This window comes from Pseudorasbora parva, chromosome 2 (assembly GCF_024679245.1).
Source record: "Pseudorasbora parva isolate DD20220531a chromosome 2, ASM2467924v1, whole genome shotgun sequence".
NCBI lineage: Eukaryota > Metazoa > Chordata > Actinopteri > Cypriniformes > Gobionidae > Pseudorasbora > Pseudorasbora parva.
Window position 1 is genome coordinate 18280462 of NC_090173.1, and position 22741 is coordinate 18303202.

At 39.1% G+C, this 22741-nt stretch overlaps 1 protein-coding gene across 1 annotated transcript in view; it reads right to left on the bottom strand.

The window, feature by feature from the left end:
- Window positions 1-162: 162 nt before the first annotated feature.
- tecpr1b (tectonin beta-propeller repeat containing 1b) overlaps window positions 163-22741 on the bottom strand; it is a 58504-nt gene continuing 35925 nt past the window's right edge. Inside the window, exons 12-25 of the mRNA XM_067458051.1 lie at window positions 22295-22450; window positions 17702-17851; window positions 12804-12961; window positions 11296-11423; window positions 9801-9879; window positions 9625-9721; window positions 9413-9492; window positions 9274-9330; window positions 7811-7985; window positions 5463-5598; window positions 4252-4344; window positions 2974-3080; window positions 840-959; window positions 163-731 (exon numbers count right to left, since the gene is read on the bottom strand). Of these exons, the coding sequence (XP_067314152.1) occupies window positions 612-731; window positions 840-959; window positions 2974-3080; window positions 4252-4344; window positions 5463-5598; window positions 7811-7985; window positions 9274-9330; window positions 9413-9492; window positions 9625-9721; window positions 9801-9879; window positions 11296-11423; window positions 12804-12961; window positions 17702-17851; window positions 22295-22450 (1656 nt within the window). The 3' untranslated portion in view covers window positions 163-611. The remainder of the gene's footprint in view (window positions 732-839; window positions 960-2973; window positions 3081-4251; window positions 4345-5462; window positions 5599-7810; window positions 7986-9273; window positions 9331-9412; window positions 9493-9624; window positions 9722-9800; window positions 9880-11295; window positions 11424-12803; window positions 12962-17701; window positions 17852-22294; window positions 22451-22741) is intronic.

Below are 22741 nucleotides of genomic sequence, written 5' to 3' on the forward strand. Positions count from 1 at the left end.
CATTGTTGCAGTTGGTCTGATCCGCCCAGCCATGTTGGCATAACTTATGAACCATGCGTTTGTGCTTGGCCCTGATAATTGATGCTTGCAGCTATATTTATTATTTTTGCTCTTAAGTTTGTAACTGATGCCGGTGGTGCAGAATTTAATAAACAAAGCTAGTGCTTTTTAACCGGTCTTTATTGGAAAAACAAGCATGTCCAAAGAAAGATCACAGTAGGGAAGTTGGGTCCACATATACAGCATTGTCTCTATGTAAGTGGACTATTTATATTATCTTCAAATAATATAATCAAACCAATAACATATGATTATAGAAACTTAAATACAGCAACAAGAAAATGTGACATGCTCAAAACAAAGTGACATCAGTGGGTCGGGTGATTCAAATCATACATGTACAGAAATCAAAAGAAGTTCAGTCACACCCGAAATCTTTTCACAGAAGTGAAAGTTTGTTTTTCAGGCAAGTGGAGTGAAAAGAAAAAGTCACATTTGGTTGAAAGGGCACAGGGCACAGAGACAGGAAGGGTGTCAAGAACAGCAAGCTGGGATGTGCAGTCAAGCATGACGAAGGTGATGATGATGATGGTATCGGGTGAGCAAAATGACTAGCAGCTCACAGCATTCCCATTCACCTGACTCTGAGTCCGGCCGGGCATTGGACTGCGCGGTGCCATGCGCTGAGCCTCTAAAGCGTTCCCTCTCACAGACAGGTGGTCCCAGCCGCCCTGTTCAAGTGCATTAGTTGAAGAAATGACTCTCAGTGGAAAGATGTGTTAACTGAAGGTTGACAATTCAGGAATAGACTTAATGTGAACAGTTATGAAAAGACTTACCCCGATACCAAAGTCCCAGCTCAGGCCTTTCGGCTGCATGGGCTTCACTCCCAGTCTGTGGCACACAGTTCCTGAGCTTTCTAATGGATAACCTGCCACTTTATCAGCAATTATCCAAACCTGCAAAGATAAAACATCACAACCACCTTCCAGTTTCACAACCATCAAACCAGTAAAACTTTAGTTTTAAGTTAAAATGATGTATATTTATGTTAGGGGTGGATCTGGGCGTGGAAAAAGGAAACGATAGCTCCCAGTACACAGAGCTGTGCAGCATGCTCAAGGAGAACAATAAAGGATAAACGTAGCCCTGTCCACAACATTTGAGCTCAGGAAGTTCGGCCTGGACTTGATCTGTTGTGGAGCAATTATGCTCGAACCAGAGCTGTTCGGACCAATCCAATCAAGTCAGGGCGGGCTTTAGACGATGATGGACAGATGATCAACAGTAACGTAATCATTCGCCTCACCAAATAGCGCTTGGGTTGAATTTGTTGTAATCCTAAACGGAGAACTTGTTCGTATATGCATTCACTTTTACTATTTCTCTCAGAAATGATGACTGTGTCGGTAAATACTCAACACCGGCAAAGATCGTTTACACTCATCTACTTCTTCCAGCGTGCGTGCAGTTGAGTTCTGTTGACAACTATCCGTCGCTCAATATACGCTAGTTACTCCGTTGCTCTGATTGGTTGTAGGTCTATCCAACTGAGTGGAGAGGCATTTTCTTTCCTGGTGCGGTTGAAACGGCCCATAATAATAGCTCAATGGAGCAGTATCAGACTCGTATTGTGACTAGAATCTGAGTATAACGACATCAGGCTAGTGTACACACACTCTGATCAAATCGGTGTGTACGCCTGTTTTATAAATGAGGCCCAGGAAGTAAAGTTGAGATCTGATAAGTAGGATTTAAACTAAGCAGAAGATTAAATCTTTCCCCATCAGCATTTAAAAAAAAAAACTTTTTCTCAGACATTGACGGAAATTTCCGTCATTTATGAGCCAATGCAACCCCACCATTGTTTCTGTGCACTATTACGCATCCTCTGAACGAGTACAGAATCTCCAGATAAAACACAGGAAAAGAAGAAACAGAAACAAGTGATATGTAAAATCACCAACACTACACACCATATACATCAAAACTGCCAAATGTTACTGAATGAAATGTCGACCCAGGACGAGCTATAGGACTGAAGCTTTTTCGGAAACGCTGTCGGGGAAAAAGTTAAAGGAACACTCCACTTTTTTTTGAAAATAGGCTCATTTTCCAAGTCCCCTTGAGTTAAACAGTGGAGTTTTAGCGTTTTTGAATCCATTCAGCAGATCTCTGTATCTGGCGGTAGCACTTTTAGCATAGCTTAGCATACATCATTGAATCAGATTAGACCATTAGCTCAAAAATATGACCTAAGACTTTCAATATTTTTCCTATTTAAAACTTGACTCTTCTATAGTTACATCGTGTACTAAGACCAACGAAAAATTAAAAGTTGCAAATTTTTTAGACCGATATGACTAGAAACTATTTTGTCATTCCTGCGTAATAATCAGAGATTTACTGCCATAAAAGTGTATTCTCTGCTACTACACAAACTTAGTGCCGGTCACATTGGAAGTTAACTATCTAAGGACTATTTTCAGGTGTCGCTGCACCCATGGGATGGCAGCAAAGTTCCCTAATTATTGCACAGGAATGAGAAAATAGTTCCTATCTATATCGGTCTAAAAAAAAATCACAACTTTTCGTTTTCCATTGGTCTTAGTACACAATGTAACTACAGAATAATCAAGTTTTAAATAAGAAAAATATTATATTTGAAAAAATAAAGTCTTTGGTCATTTCTGAGTGCGATGCTAATGGTCTAATCTGATTCAATGATGTATGCTAAGCTATGCTAAAAGTGCTACCGCCAGATACAGAGATCTGCTGAATGGATTCAAAAACGCTAAAACTCCACTGTTTAACTCTAAGGAACTTGGAAAATGAGCCTATTTTCAAAAAAAAGTGGAGTGTTCCTTTAACTTTAAATGTGATATTAGATAACATTTACAATTATAATCAAGTACTTTACATGTGCTTTAGAATGTTAAGTCAACACATCAAAATAAGTCAAAGGTTTCAAACCTGGTCGAGTGGTCCAACAGACACCTTGCACACATTGCTGGAGATGAGTTCCCATGCAGAACCCTGAGGATAGCTGGGTGTCAAACCCTGTCTGTACCACAGATTACCTGCACAAATACACACGCTGAGCTCAGACTCAAATTAGGAGAGAGACAATGTGCTACAATGTTTCGAACAGCACTCCCAGACAGTAATATAGTGTCGGCCCAGATCCGGCCCACACGTATCAGATGGATCTGGGCCGTCACTACTGCATACTTCGCATTGCACACTGTATATACCTACTGTTTTTCTGTGTAGTATTTGAAAGTATAGATATTTATTTCAAATAACAGTGCTACATTGACATCATGTTGCATTTTTAATTTAACGGGCGTCTTCTGGGGCAGTTGTTCAAGAGTAATCTGATCCGATTGGATAAAATCTTGAAAATGGTTTGTTCTGAAATCACAAAATTCAATCTTGGTTTTGCTCTGGATCAAATCATCAGTCTGTGTTGTTCAAAATGCTTTAGTAAGATTGGGATCCATTTGATCCAAAGAAAATCATGAATAAACTGATCCCAGCAGAAGGGTGCATTTCAGGAACAAAAATTGAATTAAACTTTTAAAACAATATCAAAAAAGACAGACCAAAAGACAGACACACACTTTTTTTTTTGCTCTTGATTAGGCTTCGTATTAAACCTTTCGGCGGCCTACAGAAAAAAAAAAAAAGAGATTTTGGTGCCATAAAATAATCTTCAACAGCTGGAAATATCAAACAAAAAGCATAGAAATATTTTTTCCCCACCATCTCATATTTTCATCACCATGTCCCTTTAGGGGGTCTGTAGAGCACTAGTAATCCATTTGGTAATCTGAAAACGTGTGTATCTGTATCAGGGTGATCCAATCCAATTTTCCTTTGAAAAAAGCGGAACAAAAGTAAAATGGATTACCTGATGGGATTTTTAAACCCAGATCTGATCCAGATTAAACTGTTTGAACAACTGGCCCCTAGTTCCTTAGAAAATAAAGGTTACTTTAATGTCCTTTGACAGACAAATCAAATCAAGGAAGTTAAGACTGATATTCGGGGCTGATATTCATACATCACACCGGAAATGTGCTCTGCAGGTGTGCTCTGTTTGCATGCCTGGACCATCCAGGTATTCCAAACAATGTGCATAATTTGAATTGACACACTTCATAACTAAGAAAGAGTTATTCAAAGCCCATACAGCTTGATTCAACCAAATAACAAAAGTTATTAAGTGAGTGAAAACACCGGTCTTACTGTTTTCATCCACAGCATAAACGGAGGTCCTGCCCACGGACACCTGTTTGAGCGTCTGCCTCGGAGGAGATGGGATATGGTACCAGCACTCGCCTGAAAAATCAAAGCACAAAAAATCATAAAGAGTCACTTAACAAAATGTGGCCACTCCTTTCTAAAGACGGTTTAATGCTGTTCAAGTTTTATAGGCGATGTTGTGAATTGCGCCCCTCCCACCACTCATCCCTTCCTTTTGAAGCACACAGAGAAGTGCTTCAAAACCTGTTCTAGTTCTCTTCTAGAACAGGTTTTCAAGCTTGAACTTTCAAAAAACACATTATTTTGCCCATATTTGACATTGTTGGAGTACCTCTTTTTCCAGTCTGTCAGTAACCCCATGTTTGGTTCCTGTCTCTATGAAGCCCCTCCTCCTGAAAAGCATAATGTGCTCTGATTGGTCAGCTAGATCAGTGTGATCAGTGACCGCTCTGAGCGTGTTTGAGAAATGTCCTGACCCTTACCATAAATGCGAATTTCAACAAACTACTTACTCAACCAGGCCCCACCCCTTTATTTTGCATATATATATTATTTAAATAAGCCATAGTGTGTCGTTTTTATTCCCAGAAAAAAACTAAAAACTACAATGTTTCAGTGAGTTTAGAAACATTTACACTGAAATAAAGACACACTAAAGAAACACTTTTTGTTCCTTCTACTTTACTTTTTATTTTACTTTTTATATGCATCCTGCGGTGTCATGACCATGAGCACAGGGTTAATAATATTTGAACTCTTACCCTGCCATTGGCTGTGTTTTTACTGTTATATGGTAGGGGGCGCTATTACACATCTTCTGAACAAGTACTGAATCTCCTGATCAAAACACATGAAAAGAAGAAGCAGAAACTATTGATAATATATGTTCTATGTGATCATCAACATTAAATAGCATATAAATCAAAACTGCCTAATGTTACAGAATAAAATGTCGACCCAGGATGAGCTACAGGACTGTGAAACTTAAGGAATGTTGATGGCCATCTGTGTTTTGATCATCGCTCTGAATCCCATTTAAAAAAATAAAACGGTCTAATGTCAAAGCACAGTACACATACACATTATTGACTGAAAATGGAAATCCAAAACCAGTACTATTTTACATATTGTAGTATTTTTACTCATGATTCCCTGGTTGAAATGGTTACTCTTTCCATCAGGGAGATTCTCACCAGCTGGATTATTTGCAGACACAGATCCCCGGTAGAAGACGGCCCCGTCCCTGGCGATGGCCCACACCTGGTGGCCTCCTCCTATGCAAATGGACTTGAAGGGCTGGTCTGTCCCCACATGGAGCCAGGAGTTGCCCTGTGCTTTGACAGAGTCAGAGATTAAAAGAGGACCAGTACGACTCAACAGGAGAACAGAGAAGAGAGCAGCTGGACAGAGACATAATATATAATATGATATAATAAAATAGCCCCCAAAAATCACAATGGCAGGTTTCTGTCTAATAGCTTTGAAGTCATAGCCTTACGAAAAAGACATTTATTTAAATGTGCTATTAGTATGCTTCTAGTCTATTTTTATGTACTTCTCAGAAACAAAATTGCACTTAAGTAGCCTGTAGTTTCTGTGGATGTAGTGTCTGTGACGTCACTTGTAGGACTCTGAAGAGCATTTTTGAAGCCTAAAGTCGGCCATCTTGGCAGCATGTCACTTCTGGTAACTGAAAATGGGCAAAGAGGCGCGTAATGTAGGAGCTGAGGTGACGTGATGACTAACAGACAGCAATTAAACAGCAATCCACCTGTCACTCAAAGTGGCCATGCCCTTAATTATTCAGAACTTTAAGGCTTTATATAATGTAAACAAATGAGTTATAAAAAAAAATCTAAAATTTAAAGTTGGGAATTTTAACATGGGGGAGACCCAATCTGACTTCCTTTCGGAGCCTGTCTCTAGCGACCAGTCAATGAATTGCAGTTTAAGTCACTTCCGTGCTGGCTTCACGGGCTTTCGATACTAACTGATGTCACATATGGACTACTTTGATGATGTTTTTATTCCCTTTCTGGACATGGACAGTATAGTGTGCATACACTTGGATACGCTTTTGGACTAAATCTAAAATATCTTAAACCGTGTTCTGAAGATGAACGAAGGTCTTACGGGTGTGGAACGACATTACGGTGAGTCATTAATGACATCAATTTCATTTTTGGGTGAACTAACCCTTTAATGAGTCATGGGTGGGTTTTTTTTGGCAAAATGTTCAATAAACCAATCAGTCTCATCTCCCTTTCCTTTTAAAAGCTAGTTTCACCCATGCCATGGCGGATTCACTATTTACATGGAGGAATTTGCGAGCGTAAAAATTGTTTTATTTTTAATATTTAAAAATGTGTGTGTTGCTGTGGGTCGCTGTGTGTGTAATAAGCAGAGTGTTTGCGCGTTATAAACCCGCCTATAGGCGCATATTACTAACACACCCTTTAAATAACACAAAATACTGCACTATTGACTTTAGTCCAGGTTTTTGTTGGTCAATGGCAGTCGTTTTCAGTTTCCCCAAAATAGCAACACGCCAACAATGCTCCTGAACACACCTGGTTTTCAGACCAGCACGCCCATGGGCGAACAGATGGGCACGAGTGCATTTGCTATTTAAACAACGTGGCGCTGGACGTGAAAATGAGAACTGCGTCGAGCTGAAACTAGCAAAAAACACCTGCCATTGCATTGCGCCGGGTGTGTGAAAGGACCCAAACGGTGCATTTTAAACAGCTCCATAGCTTGTGAGTCAGTATATCGTGTACACACATTCGGGCGCTGGTAAGGACAGTAAAGACGCTGGCTCACTACACATTGGGACACTGATGACTCTATTTCCGGCGATCTGACAACGTCCTCATTGTACAACATCACTACTACATTATGATAAATACTTTGCCTGTTACATATACAATAGTTACATATGCAACATAGGTTATGATAGGTTATGTTCATTACATGTCTAACAATGTATGTTTATCCTGAAATACAATAAAATATAGGGAATATCAATGCAACAATTACATTGTTTGAAAATATTGATTTATAAAGAAAACAGATTTGTTCCTGAGTATCTGAATATTTTTTGTAGGCTAGTCCGCTGATAGTGTACACAGGAATTAGTTCAAATCTGCTTTACTCTTGCCCACCATTGACTGAATTTTCCGGCTATTCGCGTTTTTGCTGTTATATGGTAGGAGGCGATATTAAGCATCTTCTCATACAGAATCTCCGGATCAAAACACAGGAGAAGAAGCACCAGCAGAAACAAGCGATAGAAAAATGTTTGTGTAATGGTATTAGCTAGTTAAGACTGTAATGAACCATTTCAAGAAAAGTCATGGGTTATCATTTTGTCAGTTATTTGTGATTTATTTGAGGATTTGGTGGTTTCTCAATGTCTGTGGTGATTATTCTGGACCGGAGGTAGAACAATATGGTTTCTTGAGTTGACCTTTACAAGTGAAATGAAATGTTGGAAAACGAACGACAGTGTATTGTGAGAGTGTGTGGGTTTAGCGCTCACAGCTGGGTTGTCGGCGGTGACTCCCAGACGGCACAGCACATCTCCCTTCTCACTGATGGCCCACACAGGAACCTGCTCCAGGCTGCACTGAGCCAGACACGGCAGGACGGTGACGTCAGTCAGAGGGATCGGAGCAACCTTCTGCCAGGGGCCAGTGAGGCTGATCTTACACTTCCTGTGAGACAGAAGAAACTCTGCAGTAGCTTTTCTACATCCTTTCCTACACAGAGCGGCTATGGAAGCCCATTTCTGCCACATAAGGAAACAAACCAGGCTCTGGTAAATCACATTAAAAGTCAAATTGATTATGAGATTAAAAAGTCAAAGTAAGAAATTATAATAGAACATAGAAATAATGAGAAATTATGACATACAATAATCATACAAGTCAAGATTATTATATAAAAAATCTAAATCAAGATTAAAAAGTCGAAATAATTATTATGAAAAATAGGTTAAATTGTAAATCAAAATTATAAATCAAGATTATCACATGCTAAATCAGAATATTTATAAAGAATCCACATTTATGACATTCCATACAAAGTCATAATTTTGACTTTTTGTCATAATTGACATAAAAAAGAAATTATAACATACTCTTAAAAACAATTATAACATATAAGTCATAAGTATGACAAATCAAAATTGAATTTTCATAATTTTACTTAAACATTATTTCAACTTTTTATATAATTAATGACTTAGTGGCATCATATTAACTTTTTGAGGTAATTATGACTGTCATTAATATTCATAATTATGATTGCTGTAATTTTGACTTTTGAAGTAAGAATTTCAACTTTCTGTCATAATTTTTCATGTTTTTATTAAACTTTTTGTCATCATTTTTAAGTTATAATTCAACTTAGAATGTCAGTTTTCTATTTTTATGTCACAATTTTTACTTTTTGAGTCATAATTGTGACTTTTTAATGTCTTTAATGACTTTTTTTGTGACTTAGTATGTCAAAATTTGGGATTTTTGTCAGTCATCATTTTTTTGTGTGTGACTTTTTATCATAATTTTGACTTTAAAGTTATAATTCTGAGCTAGTATGTCATTATGTCATGTCATGATATAATGTTGACTATTTATCTCAATTACATAATTTTAAATTTTGTCATAATTTTGACTTTTAGTGACGATTATGGCTTTTTAATGTCATAATTATGACTCTTTAAGTTATAATTCGACATTTTTATGACACAATTTCAACTTTTTATCTTATAATAACAGTATGTCAATAATTTTGATTTTTAGGTCATAATTCTGATTTTAAAAAGCAGGATTTTTTTTCTTATGTGGCAGAAAAGGGCTTCCATAGTAGGAGTTGGAGTTTGTGGTCACATTTTTTTCCCCAACATTAGAGTGAAAGTAAAATGTTATTGCTAAAATTGTTAATGTAAATGCATGTTTCAAAGAATCAGTGTGTTTGAAAGCAGCAGAAATGTGAACTAACCGAGCCCACCGTCTGCGCCGCACAAAATCCTTCATTGTCTTATAACCGTGGAACGTCCTGTATAAACATAAATTACATATATTCATTTGAAATAGAAAAGTCTAGCTACAGTTCATTAATATGCCTGGAGTCAACATACACAGGGAAATCTGCAGCATACTGCCAGCCCTCTTTATCTGTCCCTCCCGGGACACTGTAGTCTACGGCCCAATCAGAGACCTGTGAGCGTGAGATGATGATATCATTCACAGACTATAACTAATCCAAATAATGTTCAGAAGACACAAACGTGCACTTTACTACAAATACTACAGGATGCAGAACTTTTGAGCTCATAGTGTGGTTTTGTACCCATGTCCACTGCAGTGAGGGAGGGCTGGTGTTGTCTTTAGTGCACTCTCTCAGACCCGAAGCGTCGCTCCACATATAGCGATCTGTGGGAAGACCTCTGCGGAGGAGCGCAGACACACAGCGTTTGTCCAAGCCACGTCAAACCACAAACAGCAGTTCCATTAAATGACACTCACTTGTCTGTGTATCCTGTCATTGGGTTCCAGCGCTGGTTCTCATAGATGCACACGTTCCTCACATCACTTATTTCATTTGCTGAAATCGGACAGATTCAAACATCAGGCAGAAGCAACTGTTCTTTGAAATAAAGACGTACTGACACACTGAATGAAAGTACAATTGGGAAAATAAGAAAACTGGTTCACATTCACCAACTGTGCATACACACGAATTTGTGCATGGAATCTATGTACAAATGTTTTCACAAAAATAAATAAATAAATATTTTAAATGTAGGTAAATGTAGATAACTGAATATATATATATATATATATATATATATATATATATATATATATATATATATATATAATATATATATATATATATATATATATATATATATAAAATACTGTTACATTTGAATTTGTATTGTAATTTTCTAAATATACATTATATATGTGTGTGTTTGTCTGTTACAGTATTTATTAAATTGCTATTTTACTATTATTTATACACTATTATAGTATTTATTAATATTTTGAATTAACTTTTATTTTTATATTTTCCGTTTTCATTTGAACAATGAAAAATGTAACAAATTAAATTAACATTTTATTTGCTTTTTAAGTTTTTTTATTGTTTAAAATATTTATATTTCGCTTTAACTTATTTTTATTTCAGTTTTAACAATTTTAGTAGGCAACATTTCTAAGTTTGAGTTAAGTTTTATATTTAAGGTGTCCCTTTAAAATTGCCATTTCATTTTTATTTTAAGGCAGAATTATTAAAAGGACCAAAATAATTTTAAATACTGATTCTCAAGTTTTAGTGGCTGAGTAATGAAAGGCTGTAAAGGAAAGGTTAGAAAAGCTGTTATATGGAGACGTATTATGTAGATTACTAATCTCAGTCACATGGCCGCTCATATATAAAAATAAAAATTTGCTAACATTAGAAATAAGGTTAAGAAGAAATTCTTGTGTGTATGCAAGAGTTGTGAATTAGGCGTAAATTTCAGGCTCAGCTTAGACCAGCAAGCACTACTTCCTGGTCCAGACTGGTTTATGCCGGTTCGGTGCTGGTGCACCAGCATAGTGAGGCTGAGAACATCCAGCATCCAAAACACAGCATATGCTCACCCAGCTAACAGGGAATGTTCTCTCAATGTTGGCTAACGTTATGCAAGTAACGTTATTAGAATTTTGTTCAAAACAATCTTGTCTTTAATAATGTTCTCAAAATATTAGCACAAACACACTACACATTGTTCATGGAATGTTTCTCCGAACATTCTGAAACATTCCGATAACGTTCGCAAAATGGAACGTTTGCAAAATGGAATGTTCCCTTTACGTTGCAAAATTATTTTTCAGAGAACATTCAAAAATTACTTTTGGGAAAATATGACGTGGGAATGCTGGCAAAACATTCCTAGAACATATATTTGTTAGCTGGGCATGAAGGTTAGTGAGAGAGATAGGGTTAGCCCAATGCAGGGTGCATGTTTACCCTGAGCCGATGGTCCCTTGCCGCCCCCTGTGTAGACCCAGGCAGTGTGATCGTGACCGATGCCCCACACCACACCCAGACTGCTAGACTCCACACACAGCAGATGAGCAGGAACCTGACGCCAGAACCTGAGCCCACAGCAGGTACGCGGACAGACACACAGTCACGGACGCTCATGAAGCATGCCAAGCCCAACAACAGACACGCACATTACAATGACAGACACACATTCACACACACACACACACACACACACACACACGAAACGCATCAAACAGTTGGGTGGCATGCAAGCCTGATTTTATGCAAGCTTAAATTGTGAAACTCCAGCTCAAAACCTAGTGAGCTGCCTCTCTGGACAGCATTTTAGGCACTTATAATGCAGAGGGCGTTTAAAAATATATATATATCAGAAAAGGGTTAGTTCACCCAAAAATGTTCATCACTATGTTTTTGACTGTTTATTTTCTCTTTTGTCTAGTTGTTTTAAGCATACATTTATATGATAAAGTTCATAGTTATCACCCTTGCCCTTATTCATCCATTTAAAACCCTCAGAGCCAGAAAAATATTCCTCTGATTAAAGGAAGTGTATGTAAGATTGTGGGCAAAACTGGTACTGCAGTCCCTTTCAAATGACTGTAGAGCGGTGTATCCCCCTCCCTCTCCCCCCTGACTCGAGGTTGCCAGATAGACTGCAGGATCAGCAGGAGCGTTTGTAGCTGCAGCTGTGGTAATTAGAGCAGATCTGGCAACCGCTGAACTGCTACTGACTTTGTGATTGGTCGATAGGTGGAGGGCGGAGCTTCAGGCCAAAACACAACATGACAACATCAGCATCAGTTGAGAGGGCTGGAACAACAACTTTTAAATGACAATATCCTGGCCGGACTACTGCTGTCAGTGATAGAAGTATTTGAAATTAACATGATTTCATAATGTCTAGGGACATATCAGGGCCATTTTACGATTAATTGAAATACATTTCTTACATAGAGTTCCTTTAAGTTATGAATTATAATCTCATAGTTTTATGAAAATGTATTCCTCTCTACTTTTTCTTAGTAACTTGTAGTTTAGAGAACTTCTTGCTCAAAGAGTAGCTTGGCTTATCCCCAAAACTGTTTTTGAGACGCCTCTGGCCAAACTGTGAGACAGGATTGCATGTAATCCCAGAATGCAGTGCGCTGAATGGAGATGGCAGACGGTGTGTTCATAGAAATGTCGGCTATATTCATTTTAATTTATTCATAAAAACACAGTTCAGTCTACTTTAAAATAAACTATCGAGCACAATATTTGTGTGTGCTACATGCTTTCTAGAGTATTGTTAGCTTAGCAACATGCTAATGACAAACTCTATTGAAATCAATTGAGTCGAGTCTCCTGCGTGCTTTGCTTGAGGAGCACTATTTGTGAAGTTGCTGTCGTTGTAGAAGCAGTTAACTAGGTTTAGAACAGAGTTACAGTGAGAGAAAAAGACAGACGGCGAGAGAGAGAGATCTCACATGTGATCGCAGGGCAAGTACTGCGCCGGGGCCTCCAGGCTGGGGGACGGCTCATGCACCATGACGTCACCTTTACAGGTCACAGCCCACAGCGCCTGTTTGGACGGATGGTCCCCAAGACCCCTGGACTCACAACACGACTCGTTCAACAAAGACAGCTGCAAAGATCACACACAGCCAAAATGTCATCCTCCTTCAGAAAAAGATTTTGTATGACAGTACTGAGAATCTACTTAGGGTGTTTTCACACTTGGGTCCTCTTTAAAGAACCAAACTCAAACTCCTTTAAGTGGACCAAGAAGATAACCAAGTGAAAAAGGACCCAGTTCTCTTTACGTTCACACTGTCCCTGTACCTTAAAGAGGACTCAGATCCTTTTTGGTCCACTTTAGTAGGAATGTGGTCTCAGACCCCTTTATGTTCAGACTGTTGCTTTTTGGATCTAGTCCAGCTCAGTGTTTGATGGCTGACCCTGTGGCCTTCAACATTTGATCCCATTCACTTACATTGTTTGTTCCTCAGTAACCAAAATATTTGTTTGTAAAGATTATTTTTACTTTATGACATTGCTACAAATGCTGTTGAATTAAGTAGTTTATCTTTTTACACACACACACAAACACACACACACACACACACACACACACACACACACACACACACACACACACACACGTCGTGTTTCCATGTTTTATGGGGACTTTCCATAGGCGTAATGGATTTCATACTGTACAAACTATATATCCTATCCCCCTACACTGCCCCTGCCCCTAAACCTACCCATCACAGGAAACATTCTGCCTTTTTACTCTCTCAAAAAACTCCTTCTGTGTGATTTATAAGATGTTTTCCTCATGGGGACCTAAAAATGTACCCACAAGGACAAGGATTTCGGATATTGGCATCTTTGTGGGGACATTTTGTCCCCATAACGTAGGGATTACCAGGCCACACACACACACACACACACACACACACATTTTAACAATTTATTTAAGTCCACTTTAAAAGAATTAATTTACAGGGACATAAACATTATAGGTGCAGTTTAACGCATGTACAAAATCATGGCCCAGTGGCATACACAGATCTTCACAAAAGCTCATCACTCAGGTGTTATGGGTATAAGTAGCAGCGTCTCCTCCATATATCGCGGCTGCCTATAATAGCAGAGAGGGCACAATACTTCGCTAGCTGTTTGGCCCTTTTCTTGGGCATCCCAAGTTGCTGAAGGCCTCGTACCACCAGCCTATGAGTGTGTCCTAAGCTGCCGAATATGAACACCAGTAGTCTGCCTCGATAACCGATCTCTGAGATGGAGTTTAAGAGCGGCTGGTATTTAATGACCTTAGTCATAAAGGCTTCCTCCATGCTAGAGTCAAAGGTGCATGCCACCTCCAGAATGAACACCTCACTGAGCTCCTCATTAACCACAATAACATCTGGTGTGTTAGCAGACAGATGTGAGAAAGCATCAGAGTTACTACTACCATGCTGGAACATGGATGCTTTTACGCTAGAGTGCTTGTATATTTTCACTGAGGGTGAGAGATGTTTTGATACGTCCTTCACTATAAGGTCCACTATTCTGTCGTGGCGTGCAATGTACATTCCCTTGTAAACATGACAGCCATTCAGGATATGTGGAAGTGTCTCAGTAATCTGTTCGGTGGTGTGATGTAGACAGTGAGGGACCTGGGTCAAAGGAAACCAGATGGAAAGGTTAAGTCTGGTAGGAAGAACTTGCAATCTTGCCTTTACTGTGAAGGTGACAATGTCCTCACTGAGTGCAGTGTTCTTAAAGAACGAGTAAAGAACACACACACACACACACACACACACACACACACACACACACACACACACGTAATACTACATATTCTTGCACTAGCTATTTCACACATCCACCTTTGTAACTAATATTTATTTTAAATCTTTTTCCTTGATTCATGGGTATTTTATTGCAGAAGGCAATGAAAACATCAGCATTCAAAAATAGACAATACAATAAAATAATAAAAGAAAGATGCAAATGAACTAAACTGCTTTCCAGGTAAAGTATAGATATGGCTAAATTCAGCATTCAAGTAAGAAATGGAATAATCACATGGAAAAATAAAACTGCACACTCTTCACTGTATGACTGACTCAGCTGATTCTTTCATTAGGCTAATAATGCAGATGTTTACATTCACTTAAGACAAACTACCTGTTCATGTGAAACTTGTGTTTTTGACACTTTAAAATAAATGGAATAAGACGCTAAAGATTCTGTTTAGTACACGCGCTGTGACAGCTGGGCTCTGTGTGCGCTCATTACACAATTTTACACTGGCAAGGTGCGCAGCCGCGTCTCAGACCGGCGGTTAAAATTGCAATAAACAAGTATATGTTGTGAACGAATAATTTGTAGAGATTGGCCAGAAGAAGCAGCCATGATGAACAGCCGATTTGTACGGAGGCATTTGATGACCAAACTACACTGGAATTGGCGAACAGAAAAAATCAAGTAAGCTCAGAGCGGTTTGTGTTCAGACTGCGTGTGTTTAGCGAACCGTACCATAAGATGAGACCGAACCGTACCCAGACCACCTCCCGCAATGGTCTCGGCTCGGTTCGCTTTAAAGAGGTCTGAGATTGTTAGGAGTGTTCACATATGGGCCAAAAATCACGCAAACCGCACTTAGACCCCTGAAAAGGACATCAGAATAATGAAATAATGAAAAGCACACCACATCCAAACATGAAAATGTGGAAATTATAAAACAATACTACTATAATAAAAAATAATAAAACATTTCTTTGTGCGAATATTAAGCTTTGTTAAAGCGTGCCTATTGTGCTCTTTGGGATGCAACCTTTCATGTAGTGTGTAAAGCCCCGTTTCCACCAAAATTACCCGGAACAATTTGTACCAGGAACTTTTTTACAGGAACTTTTCTCCCCCCAGACCTGCAGCTGTCTGCGTTTCCACCGCGATAAAGTTCTGAGAAGATTAGGCAAATTAGTCCGGTGATGTAGGACTGCACGTGACTGCTCCTCCAAATCAGTGAAGGACAGTAATCACTTTTGTGTGTACCGATTGAAAGATTTAGTGGACTGTTTACATGAGACGTTATCTAAACTGATCTGGTGTTTACATGTGATGACTTTCAATCGCAATCATTTTGTCACATGCAGTTTGTCTGCCACATCAAAAATGTCAACACGGTTTTCTCCAGCAGCTGGAGTGTGTTTACTGTAGCCATAGCAACTCTTAACGGCCACCAGGACTAATACAGTATTATTTATAGCTATTTATTTGTTGTAAAGTGTAATAATCATCTCAGAAAAAAAATTCTTCTGTCAGACGCAGTTAAAGTAAAAACTGCCCGGGGCAATATACGCTGTGTCATTATGCCAACATTATCTTCGTAACTTACGAAATAAAAAGTTTACCCCTCAGAAAAATTAACTTTCCTCTCTTGTCAACATGAGCGCGGCGCGCGCCGTCACGTCATGTAAGGACGCACACTTAAAAGTAATCGGTCAGGTCGTTTACATGGTGAAAAAAAATTAATAACGAGTATGGAAGAGATTCAAGCTGTGCTGCTTTTGCTGGTTATGTATAGGTTTACTAAAGAGGTAATTAACAACGACAGAAAAGAGCACTAATATGGAGATTCAGCAGCATGCAGCATATTCAGAAAGCTTGTAAAGCTAGATTTAAAATGACAATGTATATTATCAGCTATTACGGACATTGCACGTGAGATGGCTGAGACGAACGCGGCGCGCACCATCAGACAGAGAGCAAGACTGATATACTAAACGTAGACCGAACCTCGCAAAAGACTTTTAAAAATGCCCGTTGAAATAAAATGCTGCGTGATCTAAACCAATCAGCATGTTCAGCGCCCAAGTCCCGCCCTCGAAAGTTCCTGAACTTTGAAAAAGTACTACCTCGCGAGCAGGGCCGTTTGGAGGGGGAAATATTTACCCGGAACTTCATTTAGACCCTAGTTCCTGCGGTCTAAACACACGAAGTACCACCCAAAGTACCTGGTTCCTGGGTAAAGTTCCTGTGGTGGAAACGGGGCTTAATATAGCTTTTTGTGAATGTAATGGTCTACTCTTTGCATAATGTCTACTTTTTTCCAGCAGTACTTTTTCCACCGCGGGAACTTTCCCCAGGAACTAGGGACTTTGGGGTGGTACTCGGTGTGTTTTTTGACCGCAGGAACTGGTGGAATAAATAAAGATTTCCCCTTTAAAACGGCCCTGCTTGCGAGGTAGTACTTTTTAAAAGTTTAGGAACTCTCGGGGGTGAAACTTGGCAGCTGAACATGCTGATTGGTTGAGCTCACATAGCATTATATTTCAACATAAAAGTCTGTTGTGTGTGCAGTAAGAGTCGTTTGCTATTCAAATCAACAATGTAGTTTAAAAAATACAGCCGATGGACCGACGACGAGGTTCAGGCTTTATTAAGTTTATTTCCGGATGATGAAATCCAGTGGGAATCTGAAAAACTCACGCGCAGTCCTACATAACCGTACTAATCTTCACGGTACTTTAGACCGCTGTGGAAACGCAGACAGCAGCAGGTCTGAGGGAAAAAGAGTTCCTGCGAAAAGAGTTCCTGGGATAAATTATTCCGGGTAATTTAGGTGGAAACGGGCCTTTTGACAGACAGGGTCATCAGACCAATCACAACAGACTGGACCATCTGACCACTGGATGCATGTAAACCTATTGTAGGAGACTGCTGGCGTTGTTGCAAACACATGATTATGCCTGGTAAGATGTATGTAGGCATTTTAGACCATGTATGAGTCACATTATTACTATACATAATATATATACACTATTAATATATACACTTTTTATACAAATGTGCTGCTCATAAGCGTATTTACCCAAGCACTGAAGTCTTGATGTGACGGGGTTGCCAGTAAGATGGGGCTTCTCTGTTTGGTCCTCTCTGCTGTGTAAACCGCCATAGTGTACAGAGAGTCTTTCAACACGGGCACCAGGGCCGTCACCTCCTTCATCCCAGCATACAGATACTGACACACACACACACACACACACACACACACACACACACACACGGAAAATTATGAAATTAAACAACTGACACCAGACTTGTGTAAAATTCAGAATTTCAGTTGATGAATTGGAATTTGAATTGAATTGACTCCGCCCCACAGGAAGTTGAATTTGAATTGACTCCGCCCCACAGGAAGTTGAATTTGAATTGACTCCGCCCCACTGGAAGTTGAATTTGAATTGACTCCGCCCCACAGGAAGTTGAATTTGAATTGACTCCGCCCCACAGTAAGTAGAATTTGAATTTAATTGGACTCCGCCCCACAGGAAGTTGAATTTGAATTAAATTGACTCCGCCCCACAGGACGTTGAATTTGAATGACAGGAAGAAATTTATGAAAATTCAAATAAATTCCACACAGTCACACAACAGAAATAATGTGTTGAGTCTTACATACATTCAGCAATAGGAAGGTTACTTTGGAAATGTAATTGTTTACTGTTATAAGTTACCCATTATAAATGTGGTTTGGATTACTTTGCTAGGCAACGTGGAGGAGAGGACGCTGGCGTTGTCTGTTCGCCGCTTCTCCACCCACAAATCATGTTACTGTACTATTAGATTAGGATTTTATTTTATTTTATTATGTTTGTGACTAGTCTAACAGTCAGAGCTACAATTGGAACTGTTGCTGATTGCTGGCGGCCACTTAGAGGACGTTGTTCGTCGCTTCGCCGTTTTCCACCGCTTCTCTGATGTTTATTTTTGAATTGCTGCGGTTGGTTCTGGTTTGGAGGAGATTTGATGTTGCTCGCCGCGGCTGCTCACTGGTGGTCTCCCTTGGGCTTAAGCTGCATGGTGGCTGAAGTTTGCACTGGGCTAGCGTCATCCGGGACAGCGTCATCGGCGTCCGGCATGATGTTGGGATGTTCCGCTTCTCGGCTGCGCCGCTGTTCCGTCTTGCATTGCGGCCGTGGAGCGGCTTGGACTTCTGCGCGGACCCCGGTGTGTCCACAGAAGTGCCCGGAAAAATGTTCTGCCTCCTGCATGGTGCTGCGGCGATCCCCATCGTCTGAATCGTCATGAAGACCCATCATCTGGTCTTCAGCTGTCATGCCTCGACAACGTCATCAGGACACTGCCGCTAGGAGAAATTTAAAACATGGAGTGGACCACAGTGTGCTGCGGTGCTAACAGAGACTTCCACCATCAGCTCTGTTTTCTGTTCACCATCAGCTCTGTTTTCTGTTCACCATCAGCTCTGTTTCTGTTCACCATCAGCTCTGTTTCTGTTCACCATCAGCTCTGTTTTCTGTTCACCATCAGCTCTGTTTCTGTTCACCATCAGCTCTGTTTCTGTTCACCATCAGCTCTGTTTCTGTTCACCATCAGCTCTGTTTCTGTTCACCATCAGCTCGGTTTCTGTTCACCATCAGCTCTGTTTCTGTTCACCATCAGCTCTGTTTCTGTTCACCATCAGCTCTGTTTTCTGTTCACCATCAGCTCTGTTTTCTGTTCACCATCAGCTCTGTTTTCTGTTCACCATCAACTCTGTTTCTGTTCACCATCAGCTCTGTTTCTGTTCACCATCAGCTCTGTTTCTGTTCACCTCTGTTTCTGTTCACCATCAGCTCTGTTTCTGTTCACCATCAGCTCTGTTTTCTGTTCACCATCAGCTCTGTTTCTGTTCACCATCAGCTCTGTTTCTGTTCACCATCAGCTCTGTTTCTGTTCACCATCAGCTCTGTTTTCTGTTCACCATTCAGCTCTGTTTTCTGTTCACCATCAGCTCTGTTTTCTGTTCACCATCAGCTCTGTTTTCTGTTCACCATCAGCTCTGTTTTTTGTTCACCATCAGCTCTGTTTCTGTTCACCATCAGCTCTGTTTTCTGTTCACCATCAGCTCTGTTTTCTGTTCACCATCAGCTCTGTTTCTGTTCACCATCAGCTCTGTTTCTGTTCACCATTAGCTCTGTTTTCTGTTCACCATCAGCTCTGTTTTCTGTTCACCATCAGCTGTTTTCTGTTCACCATCAGCTCTGTTTCTGTTCACCATCAGCTCTGTTTCTGTTCACCATCAGCTGTTTTCTGTTCACCATCAGCTCTGTTTTCTGTTCACCATCAACTCTGTTTCTGTTCACCATCAGCTCTGTTTCTGTTCAACATCAGCTCTGTTTTCTGTTCACCATCAGCTCTGTTTCTGTTCACCATCAGCTCTGTTTCTGTTCAACATCAGCTCTGTTTCTGTTCACCATCAGCTCTGTTTCTGTTCACCATCAGCTCTGTTTCTGTTCACCATCAGCTCTGTTTCTGTTCACCATCAGCTCTGCTTCTGTTCACCATCAGCTCTGTTTCTGTTCACCATCAGCTCTGTTTCTGTTCAACATCAGCTCTGTTTTCTGTTCTCCATCAGCTCTGTTTGTGTTCACCATCAGCTCTGTTTCTGTTCAACATCAGCTCTGTTTCTGTTCACCATCAACTCTGTTTCTGTTTACCATCAGCTCTGTTTCTGTTCACCATCAGCTTTGTTTCTGTTCACCATCAGCTCTGTTTCTGTTCACCATCAGCTCGGTTTCTGTTCACCATCAGCTCTGTTTCTGTTCACCATCAGCTCTGTTTCTGTTCTGATTTCTGTGTTGGTTGATTGTTTGTAGTATTCTATATTTTTACTTGTCATTCATTTTTTTTGTTTTGTTATTTTTTCCCCTTAGTTGCACTTTGAGATTCTTCGGAATGAAAAGTGCATTATAAATAAAATCTATTATTATTATTATTATTATTATTATTATTATTATTATTATTATTATTATTATTATTACTTTATCAATGCAAAGCAATTTCATTTTAATATGATTAATAACAAATTGAATTACACATTTTACCTCAGTAATACAACAATTACATTCATTTTGTAATTTAATAACACAATTTCATTACACGCATCTACACTGTAAAAAATATTACACAGAATCTACTTTAAAAAATGATGGTAACAATATTACATAATATTTCAGTAGTTTTTATGATGAATTAAATGTTATTATTGGAATGTGCTTTTTCAATTTAAGTTGATTTTGAAAAAAAGAAGATATATATATATATATATATTAGAGTAAATGGAAATGACCTGTTTCTATTTTACTTTCAGTTATGTTATTCAATTAATAGTCTGTTTAATGCTGGCACAAGTAGAAGCAAACTTATTGCACTAGCATTAGCAAAGTTATTGCTCATTAAACAAAGCAACATTCTTCATAATAATAATCATAATACTTGCAGTTATTCACATCACAAGCTAACCATAAGCTCTACTCTTCTGCACAATGGTAACGGTCAAAACTTCAACATAAAAGAAATTCTTTCAAATGTCAAACATAACTGAACATTATACATTAACAGATGTTTCCCTCCACTCAAAAACACATTAAACAACACTTCATCTCAATATTAATCTCCATTTCCAGCCATATGCAAAGCATGCTGGGAACTAACAATGGTGTATCTAAATAAAACACAATTGAGCTAATTCTCTTAAAATAAACAAGTAATCTTAATATCCTTAATTTTATCAGCTTAATTCGTTCCTCAATTCAAGCCTTAAAATTGCTTACATTTCCTTAAAAAAATAGGAAAGTGTGCCTCTTGGTTTTATTTCTATACAACACTGAACCACAATTTTCTTAAGAACAAATACACACTTTTTTTAATTATCACCTTCATTCTTTTGTGAAAATTACAAGACCCATGATTCATTTTTTACAGTGTAACTCCTCAACCATGCATACATTTTGTTCTAAAATACAGATAATGATCAATTTAAATGAATGAACCCCTCAATGTTGTTTAATTAGTTCTGTTCCAATGATATTTTCATTTCAAAGTAATATAATAACACAAAGTTGTTGTAAATGCAGATATAATTAATTCCAATGCAAAAATCACTGATCAACACTGATGATCTGATTCTCAATCACTCCTCAAATGTTTTATCATTGAGTCTGCAGCGTTCTGCTCTGAAGATCTTTCCTGCAACACTAAAGATGTTCTCGACAGAAGCAGAGGAAGCTGCTGTGGCAAGATGGACATGAATATGAATTTCTTTGAATTTTTCTTGAATTTCAATTCGGCTTCCTTTAATTCAAATTCGAATTGTAATTCTACATCCTGTTTTTGACATCAATTCAAATTCAATTCAAATTCAAGAATTAAATTGGAATTTAGGAGTCATTCTCAATTCAATTCTGAATTGTGCACAAGCCTGACTGACACTGACACAGTCTGATAACTTCAGCAACATAAACACATTTTGATCTTGATTCATTCCTTTATTTGTAATATCATTCATTTAAAGGATAACATAATATGAATGAAATCTCACTTTAAAAGAGTACACATTTATGACTGTTTCTTAGTACACTTAAGTAGTTTGTAATAATTGGACAGGGGCCCGGTGTGTTACCTTCTTCTCCAGGTGGTGAGTGTAGTAGAGGTAAAGTACGTCTCCTGTCTGAGCTCTGGCTCCGGTGACCTGCTCCAGCGTCACACTGACATCCTCCCACTGATGTGGCGGCCAGTCCCTCCACCAACACATACGACCTCTCGTCACACGCACGGACTGACACACGCACGCATAAAACATAAATTTAGCATGGTTTTGAATCCAATTACATTGTGGGGACCGTTGGCTGGTCCACACAATACAGGTGATCTCAGGCTTATATTACATTGTGGGCATTTGGTCCCATCCCATTTGGGACATTACATCAATGTAATATTAACAAGTACTCACTCACTCACTCACTCACTCACTCACTCACTCACTCACTCACTCACTCACTCACTCACTCACTCACTCACTCACTCACTCACTCACTCACTCACTCACTCACTCACTCACTCACTCACT